Source organism: Eptesicus fuscus, chromosome 19, assembly GCF_027574615.1.
Source record: "Eptesicus fuscus isolate TK198812 chromosome 19, DD_ASM_mEF_20220401, whole genome shotgun sequence".
Lineage (NCBI taxonomy): Eukaryota > Metazoa > Chordata > Mammalia > Chiroptera > Vespertilionidae > Eptesicus > Eptesicus fuscus.
The window spans coordinates 33,812,244-33,836,080 of record NC_072491.1 but is presented as its reverse complement, the minus strand read 5'-3'; the positions used below and the strand labels follow the sequence as shown (position 1 = coordinate 33,836,080).

The 23,837-nt window shown below is 38.3% G+C and overlaps 1 protein-coding gene across 1 annotated transcript in view; it reads right to left on the bottom strand.

Moving 5' to 3' along the window:
• NKAIN3 (sodium/potassium transporting ATPase interacting 3) overlaps positions 1 to 23,837 on the bottom strand; it is a 200,737-nt gene that overhangs the window by 169,158 nt on the left and 7,742 nt on the right. The window contains exons 3-4 of the mRNA XM_054708753.1: positions 23,269 to 23,406; positions 16,135 to 16,215 (exon numbers count right to left, since the gene is read on the bottom strand). Coding sequence (XP_054564728.1) covers positions 16,135 to 16,215; positions 23,269 to 23,406 — 219 coding nt within the window. The remainder of the gene's footprint in view (positions 1 to 16,134; positions 16,216 to 23,268; positions 23,407 to 23,837) is intronic.

The following is a 23,837-nucleotide window of genomic DNA, read 5'->3' as shown; positions in this document are numbered from 1 at the left end:
CAGGAAAATGCCTTATTATAACACCAGAGGCCCGGTGCACAAAATTCATGCACAGGGGTGTGTGGGGGGGTGTCCCTCAGCCCAGCCTGCAACCTCTCCAATCTGGGACCAGTGGGATCGGGCCTAAATGGGCAGTCAGACACCCCTCTCACAATCCAGGACTGCTGGCTCTCAGCCGCTTGCCTGCCTGCCTGCCTGATTGCCCCTAACTCTTCTGCCTGCCAGCCTGATAACCCCCTAATCACTCCCCTGCCAGCCTGATCGACGCCTAACTGCTCCCCTGCCGGCCCAATTGCCCCTAACTGCCCTCCTCTGCTGGCCTGGTCACCCCTAACTGTCCTCACTTGCAGGCCTGGTTTCCCCCAAATGCCCTCCCCTGCTGGCCTGATCACCCCCAACTGCCCTCCCCTGCTGGCCATCTTGTGGTGGCCATCTTTTGTCCACATGGGGGCAGCCATCTTTGACCACATGGGGGTGGCCATCTTGTGTGTTGGAGTGATGGTTAATTTGCATATTACTCTTTTATTAGATAGTATGTGAAAAAGCAAAATGCAAAACTATATTTTAAATAATGATGACTTTAAAGAGTATATATATCTATGTATATGCTGAGCTATGTACATACTCTATGTATGCATGCACACACATACAAAATCTAAACATATGCCAAGTTTAACAAATGGAAACACTAATAATTGTTATTAGTGGTAGAGGAGGGAAGATATACTTTTTTCTTCATTATAATTCAATATATTTTTCAGTTTTCTAAAAATGTTTTTATATGACATTTATAATCAGCAACTACAAAACAAAACATCTTAGGTCATGACCACTCTTGCAACTCATACTTTAAAACTTTTCCTAGTTAGGGTATCAGGAAAAATGGCGACTTATTGAAGACCTGAATCTGATATTCAATCAATTACCTTTTCCTAATCTCCAAGCTGATGACTTGTATAATTAATGGGCTAATTCAACTGCAAATCTTCAAGTCCGTAATATTAATTAAACAGAAGACATGGAAATGATAAGTCTGAAAAGGACTTATCTCTTCATTTACCCACAAATGAGCACTTGGGATTACTTCTTAATCAATACCAGGAGGCTGGCTAGAATTAGTGCCAGGCCTCCCAGTCTCAGCCACTTTTAAAAGCACTTAGGATCACACACGCAGCTTCTTCCAGGCCAGCCCTATACTTTCCTTTAATTTACCTGACCTTTCAGGCACTGAGTGAATTTAAGGCCTTTATAGGCTTGGCCTGAGTCACTGGCAACTTTCATTACTTTAGTCATTGACCAAAAGCTTTGGGAAATGTCAGCCTTTCCTATGCTATTGTTCAATATGTTAATGAGATCATTAACATCTTCTTTTGCAGACAACAGGACCTGAGCCATAAAGGAGTAGGAAGTTGGAAGCAGAGGTGGAAGAAAAAACGTCTTTTTATTTCTAGGAGAAATTTAGACATCTTTCCTCACACTCCCTTTCTTCTTGAATGTGATGCAGCAAAAATAGTGGTGAGCAGGTTTCTAAGAACTGACACTAATAAGCAAAATGCAGTTGCCTCTTATGGGGAGATCTGGGTCTAAAGTCAGCATAATGGGTGAAAAATCAAGTATAATATATTTCAAAATACCCCTGGCATCTCTTAAATTATCAGAAAGGACATTGCTAATATACCTTTGTATATAACACATCCCTGTAACTCTTCATTTCAGTCTAGTCCTCCATTAGTTCTTTTTCTTTCTTAAGGAAGTGGTTGGCTGTGTTTGGGCACATTTTAACACGCATTTTACTAACTTTTCAACAGTTAGGAAGACCCTTAAAACCATTGGTATGTTCTTTTAGTAGTTTTTACCAACACTCACTGGCGGTTTCAGGCTTGAATGCCTCCATTCCCTGGATAAATAAGTGACCCAGTATGGGAACTGTCAGGTTGAATTCAGCTAAGGGAAATAAATGCTTGCATCGTATGAGTGCACTGTAATCAAGAGATAAGGATGAGTCTGTACATCTGTCCACCACATCATCATCTTTACATGAAATCACTGGCTACATTTTACCACTTAAATTATTAACTCAACAAAACCACTGTAGGAAAAAAGCGTAGGATAATTTATTTCTTATTTCTTTTTATGAAGGGAAAAGCAATGCAAAGTAAATAAATGGAAAAAAGCAAAAAGCAAAGCCAACCCAACTAATTGTTCACTGCAAGGAGGCATTCATAAGGAGCTACAGGTATGTGCAGACACAGCTGGATGGGTTAGTGGCTTTGAATGTGGTCAGCTTTCATGTACACCCTCCTCACCTGGCTCAGGGTTCAGTTGACTGCTGGACCACTGAGGCAGGACCACTGATCCTGATAAATCAGTTAGATGTTCCCAACCCCAAATGTAAATTACATCCCTGAAAAAATCCATGGACTGGGTCTGAAATTCTAAGTTTAACTCTCCCTTTAGCCACTCATTTCCTGTGTGTTCACAAGAGACTGTAACTCTTCAGAGAAATGCTATTTTCATTCACAGAATGAGATGAAGGGTGTGTGCAGGACTCAATGGGGTGAAGTGGGTGGAGCTGCTATAAATTACGAATTTCCATTGCAGATGTTCCCATGAGAAGAACCAATGAAGGCAGCAAGTGGGGTGGCCACCTTTCAGATCCTTATTACAGATCTGTGAGAATGTAATTTTTCAGATAATTCAGAGGCAAAGTCTTTCTGAAACCTGAAAATACAAATGTTGATTTACAACCTCTGATGATTGAAGTCACAAGATTACTATGCTATATCTTCTTACCATTTTCTGTTAGGTAGCCCTGGTGTCAGCTACTGGGACAGGCTTTTGGGCTCCTTAGATGAGAAAGAACACTCCTTAGTGGTGGGGGAGGAGAAGAGGTATGAATACAGTAATATGTTTGCCTTGATTTTATTTTCTTCCCTCCATTTCGTGTTTCTCTTACATACCTGTGGCACCTAATGGATATGATCTTAGTCTTGAAGATAGCAGTCCAGGATTTAAAACTACATTTGCCAGCTATCAGTTGCCTGACCAAGGTAAATTATTTACCTTCTATTGACCTCCCATTTTCTTATCTATGTAAGGGGAAAGGCCACTTTCTTTGGGAGATTGATGTCAGAGTAAAGTGAGCTGCTTCTGTGAACTTTTCTGATACCCAGTAGACCTTCAAGCCCTTCCTCTGTTTTATCGGCTTTCCACCCTTTGTACTCAGTGTATCTCTCTTGTAGTCAAGTCTTGGCACTTAGACTTTTCAAAAAATTCTTTCCTCGATGGAATAGTAATTAAAGAGGCCACGATTATTATAATATAAGAAAAAAACATATTTGGTGTTTGTCAGTTTCTGGCACAGAGCTTCTAAAACCCTTAGTATTTCCTGAGTGATCAGAGTGGCTGTTCAGAAGAAGTCCTTTTGCACCTTACCTGAGTTGATGTATCTAAGGTGACTCTCAAGGACACAGGGCCTTAGATAGCTTCCGGAGGGGAGCTAGTTGCCAGAGAAACCAACCACATGAATAGGGGGCTGCAACTTTCAGCTCCATTACCTCTGGGGAGAGGAAGGGGTTAAAAATTGAATTCAATCACCAATGGCCAATGACTTAATCAATTGTGCCAATATAATAAAACTTCCTTAAAACTCTTGAGCACCCAGGTTCAGGAAAGACTTCTGGGTTGGCAAACATAGCAAGACATCAAGATGCAGGGAGGATGACATAAGGGGAGAGGGCATGAAAGCTCCATGTCGTTCCAGCTCCACACCTTGCCCCATTCAACTCTGCCATGTGGCTGTTCCTGAGTTGTAGCCTACCTAATAAAGAGGTAATATGCTAATTGACTGTCACATCCTCACAAAGATGGCGGTGCCCACAGCCAATAAGGAGGGAATATGCTAATTGACTGCCACACCCTCAAAGATGGCAGTGCCCACAGCCACAAGATGGTGGTGCCCAGTCCCCTCAGCCCTGCCGGGGTGGCAGGCACACGTCACAGCTGGGCCCACCCCCACCCCGCACGCCTGCCTCCAGAGTCCCCCAGGCCCTTCAGCCCCCCAGCCACCCAGGGCTGGCCTCAGGGACAACCAAACGACTGAACAGCAGGCTGTGTGGGGTGACCAGGCCAGCAGGGGGGGCCGTGAGGGGTGACCAGGCTGGCAGGGGGAGCAGTTAGGGCTGACCAGGCTGGTGGGGGAGGGCAGTTAGGGGTAACCAGGCCGGTGGTGGGGGCAGTTAGACTGGCAGTCGGACATCCACCGAGGACTCCTGGATTGGAGAGGGTGCAGGCTGGGCTGAGGGAACCCCCACCCCCACCCCGTGCACGAATTTCATGCACCAGGCCTCTAGTCTTTTATAATAAACCAATAATCATAATCACAGCACTTTCCTGAATTCTATGAGTTATTGAGACTGAGGAAGAGTTATGACAACCCCTGAATTTGTAGCAGTCTGGGCAGAAGTGCAAGTAGCCTGGAAATCTCATTTATAGCTACTGTGTGAAGTGGGGGCGGTCTTGTGGGACTGAGCCCTTAACTTGTGGGTCTGTGCTAACTCTGGGTAGTTAGTGCCAGGATTTAATTGAATAGTTGGACAGCCAGTTGGTAATAGAGAATTAAATAATTGATTAGTGCCAGAAAGAAAAAATAGAATTACCCAAAAGACCAAAATGTGCATTTAAATATAAGTAGTTCTCATTGAAATTAGAGTTCATGGTAAGCATACACAACTGGGTAGAACAAAGTACTTTCTAATTGACTCTCGGTTTCCAAAGCATTTCCTTTTTTGCTCTCAATACTAAAGGCTGCCTTTGGTTGAAAGAGAGGAAGCAAATACACCACATCTTGTGTGTTGTTTTCCTCCCCACTGAAATTTCAGACATGTCTATTAGGAGCACATCAACTATTATGCCAAATATTTTGATTACAGTCTGAAAATGCAGAGTGGATTTGCCATGGAACTAAGACAGCTAGGCTCAGGACTCTTTCCTTGAATAGATTCCTTATTGTTGGAAGGTAGACCAGCTGGCAAAATCTTGGCATCCTGAAATAAGACAGTTGTAGAGGAAGGACAATATACAGTACAACAAAGGAGAAACTGGAAACAAAAGAGGGAGGAGAGTCAGGAGTGTGAAGGTAAAGAGAACAAAAAATAAGAAAGAAGGGTTCGTAGGGAAGGGGGAGGGAGACCTTTTTAAAGCATGGAAAGCATGCTGCATTTGCAGGAGGTCTCCATCTTCCTGCTGCACTCTGATGTAATTATGCTGCTCTCTCACAGGTGAGAAAGCTACTGCTCCAGACCACAGCACATTCAGCAGAGACAGAATTTAAAGCTCTTTTATGCACCACCTCTGATCCATTACCGAATTCTGTTAGTTCTGTCTCCCTTTTAGTCCCCCCTTATATCGTGGGGGATACTTTCCAAGACATCACTGGATGCCTAAAACCGTGGATAGTAATATACTATGTTTTTTTTTCCTATTCATACCTATGATAAAGCTGTATTTGTAAATTAAGCATAGTAAGAGAATAGCAATATAACTAACAATAAAATAGAATAATTATAACAATATACCATGCTAAAAGTTATGTGAATGGGTTTGGGGCCATTATTAAGTAAAATAAGTGTTACTTGAACACAGGCACGCAATACCAAGATCTGATAACCCAGATGGCTACTAAGTAACTAAAGGGCAGGAGAATCTACAGCATGGAGACACCGGACAAAGGGATGATTCATGTCCAGGGCAGGACGGAGCTGTGTGGCATGAGATACCATCAGACCACTTAGAATAGTGTGCAATGTAAAAAGTATGAAATGTTTATTTCTGCAATTTTCCATTTAATATTTTTGGATTGTGGTTGACTGTGGGTAACTGAAACCACAGAAAGCAAAACCATGGAGGAGGGGGATCACTATATTTCAAATCTGATCCCTCTCCCCTTGGCCACTGCCACCACCCTAGTCTAAGCCACCTTTATTTCCTACCTGGATCACCACAGTCATCTCTCTCTGGGTCCTCTTGCTTCCACTCTTGCCCCCTACAACAGTCACACCAATGTTGACCCTGTTATTCTCCTCTGCTTAACCTTCCATGGGGTTCCCATTCCGTTTAGACCAAAACTCAAATTCTTACCGTGGCCTACCAGAGGTTCCAACAGAATCTTGCAGTGGCCCAGCTCTCCAGGCTCATGGCCTGCCCTCCTCACTCGGTTCATGGCATGTTAGTGACACAACACAGCATGCCTGCTCTTTGTGCATTCTGAACATGCTCCTATCTTGGGGCCTGGCAGTCCCCCACACTTTGCAGGGCTTGCTCCCGTCTGCCCCTTGGGACTCTTAGCTCTACCCATTCCCGGGAAGTCACTCTCTACTCCTGTATCCTGACTTTTTTTTTTTTTAAATATCACTTAGCACAACATGATATTATATCATGCACTTATTTATTTTATCATGTTTTTTTTCTACTAGAATAAAAGCTCCCTGAGAGCAAGTTCTTTTCATAGTCCTGCTATATTCTCAACACCTACAACAATACCTGGCACAAAGGAGGTGCTCAATGAATTTGTTGAATAAATGTGTCTGACATCAAAGCTGATAGAAGAAAATGTTTACAAAAGTTGGGACTTATTTTGAAGAAAATCTCTAAAAAGTTGTCACTAAAAATATGTAGAAAATATTTTCCAGTAAGCACTATGCCTTTGGCACATTTATACCAGAATTATTTCTTGCCATACGTATCTGACAAAGTGTTCTGATGACTGATGCCATGTTTTATAAAGCCCCTTAAGCTACTTGGAGGAAAATACAATATAAATGCAAATAAATAATAAACAATCTCTCATAATAAAGTACATGAGGCTTTCGATGGTTTAGTGAAAAATAAAGTAGGGAGTTTCTAAAGGTAAAGAAATAAGTCATGGCCATTATCGTCTGACCCAAGCAGCAAGGGGCCTTAGTGTGTAAACCTATCACAATTTAGACCTCAGAAATTCACTTCTGATGTTTTCAACAAAGATGAAAGCCTCTTATATATATTAAGGCACTCTGTTAGACTGCCACCATTAATTTATCCCAATCTAATCTTTAGTCAAACAGATAAATCCTTGTAATATAGCTATCTCTAAATAAGCCAACATTTTTTTCACTTCTGAAAGTGTGTGTGTATATATATGTGTATATATATATATATATATTTATATTTAATATAAAAAATATATATATACACACATATATATTTGTATATATATATATTTGAATGTAATATATATATTACATTAAAATACTATAGACAAAGAATAAATAATAAAACTTTATGAGTTAATTGGTTAGACCCACCCAAAACCAAGATTGTTTAAATAATTAAAACTTTCTGTAATAATTATGAATATCTTTGTTACTTTTTAAAAATCCTTATCAAAGGACATGCTTTTTATTGATTTTAGAGAGGAAGGGAGAGAGAGAGAAAAAGAGAGAGAGAGAATGAGAGAGAGAAGAAACATTGACATGAGAGTGAAACACTGATTGGTTGCCTCTGCATGTGCCCCGACGGGGGGATCAAACCTGCAATCTGGGTATGTGCTTGGACCGGTAATCGAACCTGAGACCTTTCAGTGTACTGGACAACCTTCCAACCAACCATCAATTTGTAAAGAGGAGTTTATAGACCCAGCCAGATGGACAAATAGAGGAAGAGTGAAAAGAAAAACGAAGGTATTGGTCTTCGTTTTCAGATTGATTTGATTACTAACAATGATACACAGGAAGTCTTACTTGTTTCTCATATGAAAACTATACTCATTTAAAAAAAACTACTATTGGCATATCTGATTCCAGAATAAGAATTACAATTACAAATCTGATTTGCAAAATTTAAGCTTGGTAGGTATCCTTGGAGATGTTGATAATTTAATGGAAGCATTGAGAATAAGTTTCAAAATATATCAAAAGTCCATTTTCCTGGTAGAGCTCCAAAGATGATCAATCATAGGCTATACTTTATGTATTTAAACTATGAGACACTCTATTTCATGGGTATTCTTCCTAAGGAAGTCAGCCCTCAGGGTGTCTTAGAGTTGCAAATTCCACTGGGGCTCAGACTACCTTCATTTCATTTTTTTCCCCACAAATTCAAATATGAAGAAATTATTGTTACCAACTTAATACCATTAGGGAAAAGAAGTGGAAAGAAATTACACTAATAAAAATGGGATTTTCCTTTAATCAGCTTCTTATGAAGAATTGCAAAGTAAACTCCTGTGCAGGATGAAAGAGATTATACCCACCCCCAACCCCTCCCGTGGGGCACAGGACTGAAGAAATGTATAGACAACGATTTCTTCTCCAAGAAATAAAGGCCATTACCACGCTTTCCCATGGATAAGTGCATTAGGGCACTGAGCGATGTGAAGGTGCGAATGGTTCCCAGAGAAGGTGCATCACCCTTCCCTGGCAGTGCTCATTTGCATACACACATTTAGGCCCAGCAGGAGGTGTGCACTCAGGGGTCTCCTGGAGCAGAAATGTAGACCTTCTCAGGTAAAAGCAGTTCTTCACTAAACTTTACAACCTCATTCCAACTCCAGTTGTCAGTTAACAGCTTTCAGGATGACATGTTAAATCAAGGAAATGTCACACGTGTACAGTAACTGGCCTAATCTTTTCTGTAAATTGCTGCCTGTGGTTTTCAAAATCGTCGTAAATTGCTGGCAATTGGCAATGTGTCTCCCTGCACGGCTAACTTCACTTCTGCACCGTTAACAAATCGGTCTTAAATTATTCATCAGATCACCCAACGTCTAGGCTCGTCTGACCGTCATTGATTTCAGGGAACAGTAGCCTGCTTGCCTTGTATACTGGAGTGAAATTCATACCATGCTCTCAGCATGTGAGATTAATTGTATGCAGAAAATAATAACCACGCTCTTTGTTTCAGTATCTCAGTTAATGATGAGTGAGCACAACCTACTACACAATCGGTGCTTCTGCTGTCACATGCTGCTCTGAAGCAGGACAGAGTATTTTCTCAGACTAATACTTAAAATAGCCTCAATACCCCGGATACTTAAAATACACAGAGGAAGTGTTTTCTCTATTAATTCTATAATTAAAGGACAAGAAAAATAATGATGAATTAAATGTACAAGCTAAAACATCAGATGGCCATTTAGAAATCATACCATCAAACAGTTGCTCATTGTTCTGGAAACAGGGTCAAATCAACTCCCCAGATAGCTCAACCAAATTGAATTTTTTGTTGCTAAAATAAGTGTGGGTTTAGAATGTGTGTTCTGAAAGGACTTATCACCATATTTCTTCCAGCAGTATACAGGGGATTTGGCAGGAAAAATATTTATTCTTCTTTGAAACACCTTTTGAATCAGTACTGGCTCTAAGCTAAATAGTGAAGTTGTGCAGCGAGACAGTCTTATATCTGAGGAGCACACTTGTCTATTTACGTTCAGGAAAATTAACTCCAGTTCACTTCAAAAGGACACCCAGCAACCTGTCATTCTCTCTCGTGTCTGAACAGATATTTTTAGGTCACTGGTAGCCACGTTCTGTAACTAAATAGCTCCCTGTTTAGAGCATCTCCCTATAGGACCACCTCTCATGGGTAGTGACCTTGGCTTTGATGCAAGGAAACCCAAGGAGCTCTCTCTCTCTGATGTATGCTGGCCAGAGGGTGTCTGGATAAAGAGTGTGGAATGGAGGTGGCTGGATCAATGTAAATTCATTATAGGGGATTAAAAAATGTAGCAACTGAAAGCACTTTTCTGTTGCTGATGGTAGGTCAGCAATAGTATCTGTATTTGTAAAGGTCAGCAGATTATTTCTTTACTCCTCATCCCTTGTTCCTTAGGAAGTCTCCCTAATTCCAGTGCAGACTATGTTCCATGCTCTGTGGTATCAGAGTCTTTCTTCTTCATCATATAACACTGGTTACATTTTCTTATTATTAGTCATTTACTGTCTGTCCTTCATATGATACAGAACATTTTATGAGTGCAGGAAGTGAATATAGCCTTAGTGCCTGGCACAGTGTTTTGAACCAAGTAAATGCTAAGTAAAACTGTCTATAGAATTATGTATGATTAGTTAGGCCGCATACTTAGAGCCCCCAAATAACAGCTTAAACACTTTTCCAAATATAAAAGAAATCTCTTGTGGGAAGCTCAGGGCTGGTATGAAAGCTCATCTAATGTATAAGGGTACCAGGCTTGTTGACCCATGCATCAAGAGGTTGCTGGTTCAATTCCTAGATAGGGCACATGCCTGGGTTTCAGGCTCGATCCCCAGTAGGGGATGTGCAACTAAACATGTTTACCAGGCTCTTTTTTTGTAATTGGAAAACCAATGCAAATGTGACTTGAGATTCTTCATCACCAGGACTGGACTCTTCATTGACATGTCACAACAGATACATTGTATCTTCCAAAAAAAATAATTAACATCCCAACAAGAAAATCCAAAATCATAAAGACATTTACTCATGTTCTATTTGATTGTTGTTCTAAAATGATCTGATGTTAACTGGCTGCATAAAAAATTCGGCAGTAGCATCTTTAAATCTTTTAAAATACTTTAAGTCTTTTAAAATACTGCAAAGAATCAGAATATGAGCTATAAAAGTGTGGTTTCTCTGAAACAACAAAATTTCCTTGAAATTAATGCTTACATAGAAATTCAGCAGTCATGGTCTACTTAGAATGGCTTAATTTATGTATGCAGTAGCTTCACAGACTTATATCAATTGGACTAATATAGTTCAGAATCTGTAGTATTTTGTTATTCTAGTGAACTGAAAGAGTTTATGCGTTTCCCAAAGTGTTCATGATATAGATATGCCATTTACTTCATGATATAATAAATAGAATATCATTCTTGGAGTTTTGAAAGTAGGCATAGTTTTTTATTGCTGTTGTTGTTTCTAAATCCTCACATGAGGATGTGTTTTTTAATTGATTTGAGAGAGAAATGGAGAGAGAGAAATATCGATGAGAGAAACATCAATCAGTTGCCTCCCATATTCCCCCCAACCAGGGATCAAACCCTCAACCTAGGCATATACCTTGACCAAGAATCGAACTGACAACCTTTAGCTGCACGGGATGACACTCCAGCCAACTGAACCAACAGGCCAGGGCTGAAAGTAAGTACAGTTTTCCTGGGTTTCTACGACGCTTTTCTGTATCATTTGCTAATTTGTTATTCCTGAATAAAGATGCTTTGTAGCTAGCTTAGCTCTCTGTAAACATCACTTTTCAAGATTCCTTTTGAAAAATGATCACACAGAAAGAAATCATGCAAAGGAAAAGATAAATGTAAGTTTAAAACTCATTACTAGATGCAGTAAGTTTTATTTGTTAAAATAAAGAAAAGAAGTATACTATAGATCATCGATTTAGTTTGAAACTGCCATCAGAAAAAGAATTCTTTGAGACGCAAAACTATTAGAATGTTTATAAAAATAATAGATGGATAGCACCCGGCTCAGGGGAACTGCGAGTCCCGCTTCCTGTGCAATTGCTCCTGTACAGAACTCTGAATTGATGGTCTGGAAGTTTCGTACTTGAAAGGACCTGCCCAAAGCTAAAGTTAGTGGAAGAATCCAACCTTGAAGGAAATGAATCTTGATCAGGGAAGACAATTTTCCCAGTAAGAACAGAGGAACAATTCTGGCTAGGTAATAAGAATGAACCTTGAAAAAGAATTATCCCAATGACCCTGTCTGGCTATGCAGGTGAAATATTCAACTACAGATTCTCGTAAGAGAAGAGGACCCTCATGAACCATGGGGTCAATTTGAGCCAGAGAACAAAAGAAGTGCCTTTATTGGCATTTGGAGAAATGGTTTAACCTTATTTAAGAATCAAAACACCCACAAATCAGGTCACTATGAGAAAAATGAAGTTGTTAAAACATGACAAAAAGAAACAAATGCAGGTCGGTTTTCTGTGTGTGTGAAGGCAATGCAAAGCACCTGCCTAGAGTGGGAAGTCCATAAAGGCTAGTCCATCCCCTCCTCCGTCCCCTGCCTGGAAGTTTCTAGAAGGCTTCTAATCAAAGCTCACAGTTAGTATAAGATAAATCTTCCTAGAATTTCTTTACATTCTTTTTATGTCTAAGTTATGCTCATGTATAGCCATACACATTCTGAAGTCTATGTGTATGTGACACACTGAACATCCTCTAGGATCATTAATGTGTAAGTTCCACACATCTTTTCCAGAAAAATCAATTAGAAGGAATATTAGCCTAAAGTTCCTACAATTTGAATCATCAAAAAGATGCCCCAAGATGACAGCTGAAGTCTTTTAGAATTAAAAAAAAAAAAAGTACAACTTGGGTTCTGAACATCACATTTTTCTGTATCTTTAAATGTAGCAAGTGAGGTGGGTTTTCATATATTTACATTCTGAATGTATTCCTAGGGAGAAAAATAATTATTCTAATTCTCACAACTTCCAAATGAGCAGCAATAACTTATTAATTGTGCCCTTGGTGATCTTAAAGTGTGGCAAGGAAAACAGCCTTAGGGACTTCTAAAGATGCATACGGTTCCCTTGACACGAGGGGAATCTAGATGTAGAAGTTTTTCAAAACAGCTATGTACATGTTGAAGGAAAGGGTTTAATTAATAGTGTTACAGCTGTGAAGTTAATATGCAGATCCGAGGTCCCATCACAAGGGACTATTACATCTTTTTTAAAACAAGTCACTCAGCCCCACATTATTCCCATTTACAGCTCTTGCGTATTAATAGATACATGTCTCAAAGGTTTTCAGGATGATGCTTGTGATGTTTGTTAAATTTTTCAACAATAATAAGATGATGATGCCGATGGCAAAGATAAAAACCACCATTTACTGAAACATCATAATATGCCAAGACCCTAAGTCACTTATATGCATTATTGAATTCTTTCAACAATTCAGTAAAATCAGTGTTATAGTTTGCCTCATTTTTCAGAAAAGAAAACTGAGGCTCCGGTAGATTATGGAAGTAATCTTCAGTTACCTACCCATAGTCATCCTGACCCCGCCATACATGTACATTAAACAATACATTCATTTCCTTCAAGTTCTGGAAATGAATCAGGACCCTCAAGATCACAGTAACAAACAAACGAGGTGGAGCTGGTTGGCAGATGAGATAACAGCAAAGGGAAAACCTGGAGGCTACAATCAAGAATCCCTACAATAAGCCAGATGTATGCTTGTTCATGCCCATAAGGATGCATACTTTCAGTTAATAAGAATGGTTTGGTAGTGCCTGCCATTGGAGTATCATTCAGATGCATAGAGATGTTGTGGAAACTAACCTGAATCCAGTTTTAGGAGAAAGATTCACTATTTTAAAGTAAATATTTTGGGCAATAATCAAGGTATAAGAAGATCTCTCTCTCTCTCTCTCTCTCTCTCTCTCTCTCTCTCTCTCTCTCTCTCTCTCTTTTACTATGGCACATTTACACAATGGAATACTACACTGCTGTAAAAAAGAAGGAATTCTTACCATTTGCAACAGCATGGATGGAACTGGAGAGCATTATGCTAAGTGAAATCAGCAGTCAGTGAAGGAGACTTCTATGAATGTATCCAAGTGGGTAATTCTAAGAACTGTGTTCATGAACTAGCAGGAGATGGAGAACTCTAGAGAGTTAATATATAAACCAGCACAAACGGACAAGGAATGTCTTACAAAACCCAACCTGGGTGGGTCGCAGAGGTGGTTGGTTTTGTCTGGGGTCCTTAGCTCTGCTCTATTTTTCAGAATAGATTTCCTACAGATTGCAATTGAGGCTACATTGGTGAACCAGGGAAATGCTACCAGCCTTAGAGGTGGTAAGTAGAAGGAAACCAACAGAAAATCTTTAGGATGCTCCTTTTGGAGTTATCTATCCTTTTAATGACCTAGAATAACTGACTGACTGATTAACAGCATTTTAGTGGATAATAAAATGAGTAACCAAGGCTACATATCCATTTTTTTATAACATTGTACCCAAAGAAATGAGAGGGGAAAAAACACCCTCATATGCACATTGATATTAGAAAGACAGTCCACAAAAGTAACTTGGAGCAGAGGAGAGGAGCAGTGGAGCAAACGAATGGCATTATTATTATTTTTTTTATTCCTTCACAGGGTTGCTTGGAAGCTTACCTGAGTTACCACATATGATACCCTTAAAGCAATGTTAAAAACCCAACAATCATATTTACTATCCCAATTGGCAAAACTGCTCCTGTTTTTATATTCCATAGAGACTCAGTGGGCTTAAATGATTTGCCTAAGGGCCTATAGTTAATAAGTACTAAAGACAAGATTGAAACAAAAGACTTATAATTTGAAATTGAGTCTTCTTTCAACACACTATGATGCCAATTCCACAGGATAAAATCCCTCTGTCTAAGTTACTCCAAATCAGTTTATATGGAAGAAAATAAAAGGGAATTGTTACCCAGTGAAATAAAATTATGATTTAAAATGACTTCAAATCACAAGGTACAAAATGCTATGTGTTGAAAAATGCTATGCTTAACTTATTATTCCTAATTATATTATTCACAAGATTTGCATTTTAAAATTGCTTTCTAATCTGCATGTTACAGAAGATAACTGGGCACTGATTTAAGTGGTTTTGTTTTCTGTCTTAGAAATTAGTGGTGAAATGTGATTAATAGCATAAATATTAAAGGGAGATATTAGAGAATTTGTATGAACTCAGTATTAGGAATGCCATTTCTGATTCCTGGTACATTTGCCAATGTGAGAAGATGATGACAAGTTCTAATTATAAAGTTATGATAATGTGGAACAAAGGGTAGCCACCTTTGGAGGTTCTGGAGAAAATCCTTTAGGGATTTTTGCTGCTTGGCTCAATCAAAAATTCTTTGTTACCATACGGACTTCAACGGAGCCTAATGATTCTAAAGGCATCCGTGTTGGTCAAGGCAGATTTCCTAAGATCAAAACATGAATGCTAGTGGATGAACCTTATGGTACTTAGAAAATTTGAGACTATCATAAAGCAATAGCCTATGTTAGCACAAATACAGTTGACAGTGAAAAATCTAAAAAATATAATTACAGCTTTCTTATTCTTTTGTAATTATACTGTTGAGTTTCTTCTCTACAGTTTCTACAAGAGAAAATTGTGCTGGTTTGTGAGAAACATGTTTAAGAAGCACACCTAGAAACTTAACCTAAGATGCTTTTGCATTTGGGTGGCAGTTGAAAGACAGTGCAGAGTCATGTGAAAATCATGTGGTCTGCTGATACTAGACGTAGAAGTAATATCTGTATCATGCCTTATTAAGATAACTCCTCTGTCGGATCAGGATTTCAAAATAGGGATCACCACACTGATGAACTTAACTGTTAGTTAAATGTATGTTCCACTTAAATATCTATGGATTTCATTCTTTGTCAAACACTTTTTTTTTTTTTACTTTTTAGGATTAGTATTCAAGCAAAGAAAGAACCTTGCTATTCATATTTGTTACATTAACATCTTATTTATTTTCCCAGTTTAAAACAAGAATATTCAAAGCCATTTTTTTCACTTAACATTTGGTGCTGTGGTCATTGTGACATTCGGTCTTTTCACTTATTTTATTTTCTCCATCACCGTTTATCCCTCTATGCCCTCTTCCACCTGCCCACTCCCCCTTCCACCAATCACCACACTCCATGTCCATTATTTCTCTCTTTTTCTTCTCAATTCCTTCATACCCCTAACACACTTCCCCCTCCCATCAGAGCTGTCTGCCTACTCTCTATCTATGAGTCTGTGTCTATTTTGCTTGGTAGTTCAGTTTGTTCATTAAATTCCATATGTGAGTGAAAGCATATGGTACATTAGGCCTTTTTAAAGTGGACATGATTCACTGGAAGCTGAGTTCCACTACAGCTGACCCAACGAAGCCACGAGGCCATTGCTTTGGAGTTCCATTACGTGAAACCCTCCCAAGATCATTTCTTCCTGAATGGTATCCAAACTCATTTTTTATTAGCATTCCATTTGTAATGTTACTTAGGTTACTCTGCATATATAATAATACACAGTCATCGTAATTATTTATTACTGTACTCTTTTTTAAGTGTATTTTAAAAGCATGATAGACTTACCTTAGAGAGCCCACCTACTTCCAAATAAAAGCAGATAATGAACACATTCCAGGTGACCCAGAGGGCAGTCCATACTGTATACTAGAGAGAAAGGGGGAGGGTGGGGAGAAAGAGAAGAAAAATGTGGAGATGAAAGGCATGTATACTAAATCAATCAATAACAGAATGTCAATAAGCCTAAGTCTTCTGGGAAGAAACAGGGTGTGCTCAGAAAAGAGTGCTCCTTATGAGGTCCCCTAAGATCTGTAGAAATTAAAAATCCAATAGTTTCCACTGCCTTCAGCAGATGCCAATAAAGCTAGATTTATTTTTAAAGTGCACTGCTGGCTTGCAGATATAGGTTAAATCCAAGCGCTGACTTGATTTCTGTTTTCTGAATATTAGCTTTTCCAGGGGACGCAGTTATACGAATTTTTGGTGGCTATCTACCTAATTATCCAACTTTTAGTTATAATATTAAATTGTCAAGTTTTAGAATGTCTTAGTCCATCTTCCCAAATGGACTAATATTACTTCTGTCTTCCTAAATGAGGATTATGTCTGAAAACAGATGTGTGGAGTAAAATTAACAAACCATCATCTATTATACTACTTTATTAAGAGTGAAATGTGTGCCTCTAATATAATCATAGAATTACATGATCATGTAAAATATCTTTAAAAACACAGAAATAATAAATAGGGTTTAAAATGAGCAAATGAACAATAGATTTCCATAATGGAAAAATACCTTCCAATGACATTGAACAAACTATGCCAGCCTTACTGATTAATTGGTTTTGTTAATGTAGTATGTTATTAGAAAATGCCTTCCTCAAGAGTATTAATCAGTCTGAATTAATGGAGGAGGTCTAAGGGCTCAGTTCATCCGGTCATTTTCTTATGTAGATGGAGAGACTCAGGCCCAGAAAACTGATACATAGAATAGCGTGGATGGCTGAGAACTGGTGCTTGCCCTGGGAACACAATTAAGAGATCAGATACAATGGTTTGCTCATTCATTTTATTTTACCACAGAAATGTATGAATTCTTAATTTCTTAAAAAGGCATAGTAATTAAATTATTGGTTTCTATCAATGATTATAATCATCACATGCTATTGTCAAATTAAAATAAATATGGAAATCCTTTCATTAGCTTAGTCTATTCTGTGTCAAATAATACAAATTTTAAACCCTGTATAAAATAGCCATGTTCCTACAGAAATCTTATCAGAAGCTTTTAGTTATTTATAAAATTTAATTTACACTTTATGTCTTTCTGTTATTTATGACTTTCAAAAGGCTTTCAAAATAATCCAATATAGTTGGGTAGTCTTATAATTGGTTACATTAGATATCTCATTATCTTTTTTTGTTTTTGAGAATAGGTTTTGCTTATTTGGTTTTTTAAAAAATAATGCAATTATAATAATGAGTTAAGACTTCAAAATGACTGGAAATTTAGAAAAGCTGGAAAATACATTAAAAAGTTAAAGTAAGTTAAAAATATATTAAGGATTTTAGTATTTGCAGGTACATTGATGCTCTGCTGATATCTTCTGTTAGTAATAACTTTTAATATGAGTGAACTTAGTTTTAAAAAATAGGCCAAATGCGTTGAAACATACATTTTTGAATCACAAAATATTCCTAAGAATATTGAAAACAGCTAAACTACATCTGCAATGTATACTTTTTGCAAACTGGCCAAGTCACAATAACAGCAATACATTTTAAAGCTGTTGCTAATAAGATGACATCTGGTATCTGATATTTTTCATCCTAAATCAATCTAATTATGAGTATATTAGAATGTGAGAGACTGCAGACCACTCAGTAATGAGAAAAAAGCTGGTGATAAAGGTTAAGGAAAGGACATAAACTGAAGCAAGACTAACGGAGGAAATGAACGGGATTCATTGCAAAACCATATGGTTTTTAATTTTTAGGATTGCAAACCCAACTCATAAGTACACTTTTAGGAAAGTCAATCTACTCATAACAGTTATAACACCTGAATGACAGAACAAATCTATTTAAAAATCAGAGCACAAGTGTAGTGATTGAAGTGCATCGGGGCCCCTCACCAGATGGACTGCTGAGGTCACTTCTGAACTTTCAGAGAGAAAATTCCCAGGCTGAGCAGACTCCACTCTCAGCTGCTAAATTCTTAATAACAAGAGTGAGTACTCTGCAGCTTTCTGTGTTACTGGTACTGTGCTCAGCACTTCACATTGATTAATTCAGTCAGTCATCACACGACAACCAAGGAAGTGAGGGAATAATTTGACGACTTAGTACTATTGTTGAGAGAAACTCAAACAGTTTTGACTCTGGAGCTGGGATGCGTCAGGATTACAGGATAAGCTTTATTATAAAAGATCTTAAGAAAAGGACTATAGATTAGTTTGAGAGTTAACCCTTTATCAAATTTTACAATTTATCAAGTGACCAATTCACCAAATTACTAGTTTACCAAAAATGTATTTCTTCGTATATACTCTATAACTGGCAATGTTTATGGAAAGATGGTTTCTTTTGTATTTTGTGATTAATGTGTCATGTATGATATAAACATCAATTTTAAAGCAATAAGGTAAGTTTCTTTCTTCTGATACAAAGATTGTTTGTATGGTTGAATTCTAGATTGTAATGATATGAAAACTGCATATCTCAATGTGCACCTGAGACACAAGTCTTTACATGGAGATAAAGGGAAAGACATCTCTAGCAATACAAATACATCCATAAATATTTACTTAGGCAGGAAGTGTTAGAACAACATATGTCTTCGTTTTGATCTGGACTATTTTATTTATAATTCAATTCAAAGAAGAATAGAAAAAGAGGTAAGACTCCGTTTTTAACAAATGATCTTTGGTTATCATGAAGCTTGCCTACATGCTTATATATCTAGATACTAGTACACCTGCAATACAGAAGACAACTTACCAATGTAAAAAAAAAAAAAAAAAAAAAAAAGCAAAAAAACCAAAACACTCTGTATAATTATCATTGATCTACCTACTTATTTATCCTACTTTGCTTAAGTTTAGTACACATATTTTAAGTCCTAATTTACATAGACAAAGACTATAAAGATTTTCTAAACTTCATGTGTCCTATGTGCTCTGTGAATATTTCCCAGTTTTGTGAGGATATTTCAATATTTTTAATTGAAATGAACTTTAAAAGGCTTGCATTCTATTTCATCCTCATTGAGCAATTAGTCTATAACATGATTTATTTTTACTTCCTGAGCTTGTTTGTTTTCCAATTACCAGAAAGCCCATTCATTCATTCATATGTGTATCAGTTAGATAAAATATGTACAATAGCTTAGAAAAAAAGAAGACATTAAACATTGAACAGCTCAATTACTTACTAAGCACTTACTCTGTTGGGTTACGCTAAGCAAGTCACAAACATTATTATTATTCTTACAAACAACTATGAGTCAAGTTTTTACAAATAAAATATATTACAAAGAAAGCAAATAAATGGGCCAAGTCTTCACAGCCAATAATTGGTGGAGGAGGATTTAAATCTGGCACCAATTAAATGGAAACCTAACATTCTTAACTCGTGTTGAGCAGTAGCTCAGGAAGGAGATGTATGATGACATAGTAAATTTTTCCTATATAACAATTCAAATTAAAGCAACTTGCCGTCCTTTAAACAGAATTATGATCCAAATAATTCTAGGGCAGAATCTCATATTTGAATTCATAAGTAAGATTTTCAAATATGTGACACAGGAGTAAAGCGAGGTAAACAGCTGATTCTAGAACAGTACTTTAAAACTGCTAAATAGGATTTCACAACCCATACTCAGCTCCATTTTGTCTTGAGCTAAAGAAACACAAAAGGTGCATTCAAGCTCTTCAACTAAACTTGTATTCCCTACTGTAGATAGCCTACCTTGCACTGTAGCTAGAATAGATTTTAATCAGTAAAAGAGTACCATATAACAACATTGTTTTGTGTTCTAAAAATAAATAGCAAATTCTACCTTTTCAGCAAGTGATGGTATCCAAGGGGAATTACTGCTCTTTCATTTTGTGATTTGGGTGAATTTTTCTGATAGTCTTTGCTGTGGGACCGCCTTAATTACAGTGGCAGGAGCCCAAGGCATTATAATGCTTAGAAAAAGGCAAGTTGAGGAGTAAGTCAGCTCAACGTAGGTGCAGACAGAGTAGCATATACTATTTTTTCATGTGAATCCTCAAGTTGAGAATGTGCTAAGCAAGGGAGTAAGGTGAGATTTTCTTGTTGAAATCAGACATGTTCTGAAGTTAGATATCATTTTCTAGTTCATCCTGCAAAATAATTTCATCCAATAACCTTTAATGTACTTGTTACTTGTTCGATCAAGTATTAAGCATCCTGGTAGACCTAGAATACAGCAGTGAATAGGCATGTTCCGCCTGCCAGGAGAACACTGTTGATGGGGTGAGATGGCCAGAGGCAAGGATGTGGATGGTGTAGAGTGCTAGGATAGAAAGAGCCTGCGGGATCTAAGAGAGCAGAGGGGAAGTGGCACTTGTCTCAAGTGGGGTGGTCAGGCCAGACTCTTAAGAGGTGACATTCAGTTGAAGGATTATTACCCACTTCCCAAGTGGGTAAGGAGCATAGGGCATTCCAGGTGTGTGCAAATGGAAGAGGCAAATAACAGCATATGGCCTTAGGGAAACAAATCATTCAGTGTGGCTGGCACGAGTAGTGTGTGGAAAGAAGTGTGCATGCAAGGGAGAACATGCTGCTAGAGCTGGGCACAAACACTAGGCACGGCTTCATGAGTGAGAGGCTGGAGCTCAGGCAGGAGTGGGGGGTCCAGGACGCTGATGTGCACAGACTCTCTGCTCTTTCATGTCTCTGAGGCTGGCTCATGCTCTGCCCTGGCCTCTGCCCTGTTTCATTCTCATTCTCCAGAGCCCCCTGCACCTGTGCCTCCCCACTGCTTACTTAATGAGTTCCTGGAGGGCAGGGACACTGTCATTTACATTCTTTTCTATTTGTCCAACCTATCACAGTACAGTAGGTTCTCGATAAAGGTTTAAGGAGTGAATAGGAACTAGTGCTATTGATGTCCCACTATGTGCCCTGTAGTCATTCCTGCCCAGAACCCCCTCCAGTCCCTTCTTTCTTGGTGAACTCACACTCACTCCGCATTTACTTCTGCAGAGTCAGATGGATGTTCTCAGTGTGCATCTCATGGTACATGTGTTCCTTGTCACAGTTCTAATGTAACATGTATGTGGATGATTTCTTGATAAAGGCCCTCTTCCCCTCACTAGACTGTAAGTATCCAGGAGAACAGAGAATAGTTGTTCTGTGTTTGCTCACCAATGTAGTCCACACCTCATACAATGCCAAACACTCAGCAGAAACCCAATAAATAAGGTTTGAATGGGAAGTTAAGAAAGAAAGAAGGGAAGAAGGGAGGGAGAAAAGTGGGAAGGAAGGAACGAAGGAAGGATGAGGAAAGAAGGAAAAACTGACTGTGAGACCTGAGTTTGGTCAAGTGGGTCAGCCAGGAATGTTCTTATATTTTATCCTGTTGAGAGGTGGTGAAGGCTTTTAAGCAACTGCTTCAGGAAAAGTGCTGAGAACACACTGGAAAGGAGGAGGGCTGAAAGCAAGGGAGGGGTCCATATGCAGGAGAGAGAAGGCCGATGCCTCAACTAACACAGTGGCTAAGTGAAGAGTGTGTAGAACTAATGGTTAGCGGGTGAAAGCAATAGGCCAGTTAATGTCACTGATGTACACCAACAACTTTATTCCATGGAAACCACTGGTTTTCTAGCCATCTGACATGTGCTTCAGCAGACCATCAACATCATAAAATAAGAAGTTCCTAACGAGTAAAGGTGCTCTGTGTTCATAGCAACAAACTCGAACATTAAATCCAATAATCGTTTGATATTATGCAAATGAAAGCATCTTATACTGCAAATCCAACTCCATGGAACAGCTTTCTAGTACATTACACCATGGCTCAGCAGAGGCCCGCTCCCAGAGAAATCTGAAGCAGGAACTCTGTAGCCCCCACAACCAGCTGAGTGACTTCAATCATGCCTTGCACCCCAGGGCAGTAATTTTGAGGGCAGAGTCTGTCTGTGAGCCCCTGACCTTGACCTCTGTGATATGATGAAAGACACCAAAAATCCAATTTTGAAATTCGAAGTAGAGAATTAATGCATTTACAGAAAATTTTATGACTTCATTCTTTTCTATAGATATGACTGGATTATACCAAGATTGAAAGGTGACATATTTTTAAGTCTAAGGTTTCTTCTACTGAGGTAATGTTACTAAGTTACAAAAAATATTTAGTAATTCTACTGAATAAGGTCTATTAATTCAGGCTCAATAAGCATTTTAGAGTATGCCACTTCTATTTACAATTACTTATCTATGCTTGTTATTTCTTACAACCTTCTTACATATGTAGCCTAAAATATTACCTTCTTTTTATAGAAAACTATAAAGTTATTCATAACTACTGTGAATAACTTCCATTTTATTGTGGACTACAACATACACCTTGTTAAATTGTACTATGATAGAGGGTATGCTGACCCTGTTTGGCATAGTTTGGAGTATGGATTCATGTTCCACATTTATCTTAAGCAAATGGAGAAATGGTCAATAATATACCATATAAAATACATTAGAGGTGAGTACTAAATGGCCTTTAGTACATGCATTTTAATGGCCTAAATCAATTAAAATTATATTATGTTATTATTTACAGTTGGCAAACAGTTATGGCTAGGTAGGGTAGCTTTATAGGGTGACACATGTCAATTTAGATGACAGTTAGTGTATATTTACATCTTATAATGACATCAAGACCTCCACAGACCTCTTATTCTACCCAAACCCAATTTTAGATTTAAAAAAATTCCTTGTGATACTTGAATTTAGTTACACTGTGAGTCTCACATTTACAGTCATGTTGCTTTGCTCTCATTGTAAACATTTGCTGCCTCCTTTCCACAGATAATCGTCTCAACAGAATTCAGTGTGTGACAGCCAGAACAGCAGTGCCACCTCGTAGCGGAGGGAACAACTTAAATTATTTTATTCATCTTCTCACAGAAATTTTGTAGTATTTATACAAAGAGACATGGTAAAAATAAGACTTACCACCACGATATATCGAGGTCTGTACTGAATGGTTCCAAACAAACCCAATATGACAACTATTATATGTAGAAAATTTCCAAGAATAGGTGCCCACTGGAAGCCAAGGAAATCAAAGATCTGCCTCTCTAATGCGGAGAGCTAAAACAAAGCAAAGAGAGTCCATTAGCATTTAACCCAAGCACAATCATACCTTTTTAAAAAAAATTCTCACCTGAGGATACTTTAAAAACAAACAAACTGATTTGAGAAAAGAGAGAAACATCAATTGCCTCTTATATGCACCCCCATGAGGAATCAAACCAGCAACCTGAGAATGTTCCCTGACCAGGAATGGAAACTGCACACTTTTTGGTGGATAGAACCATGCTCCAACCCACTGAGCCACCTGGTCAGGGCCATAATCATACCATTTTAATCTTTATTTCATGGTAGAGAAGTCTGCATATTCTTTTTCAATCACACTAATGGACATCATTATCACTAGAGTTGTGATACCTATTTCATACACTGTTTTTTATGGCTTTTCTCAGAAAACATACTAAGATAACTTTGAGCATTATGACTTCAAA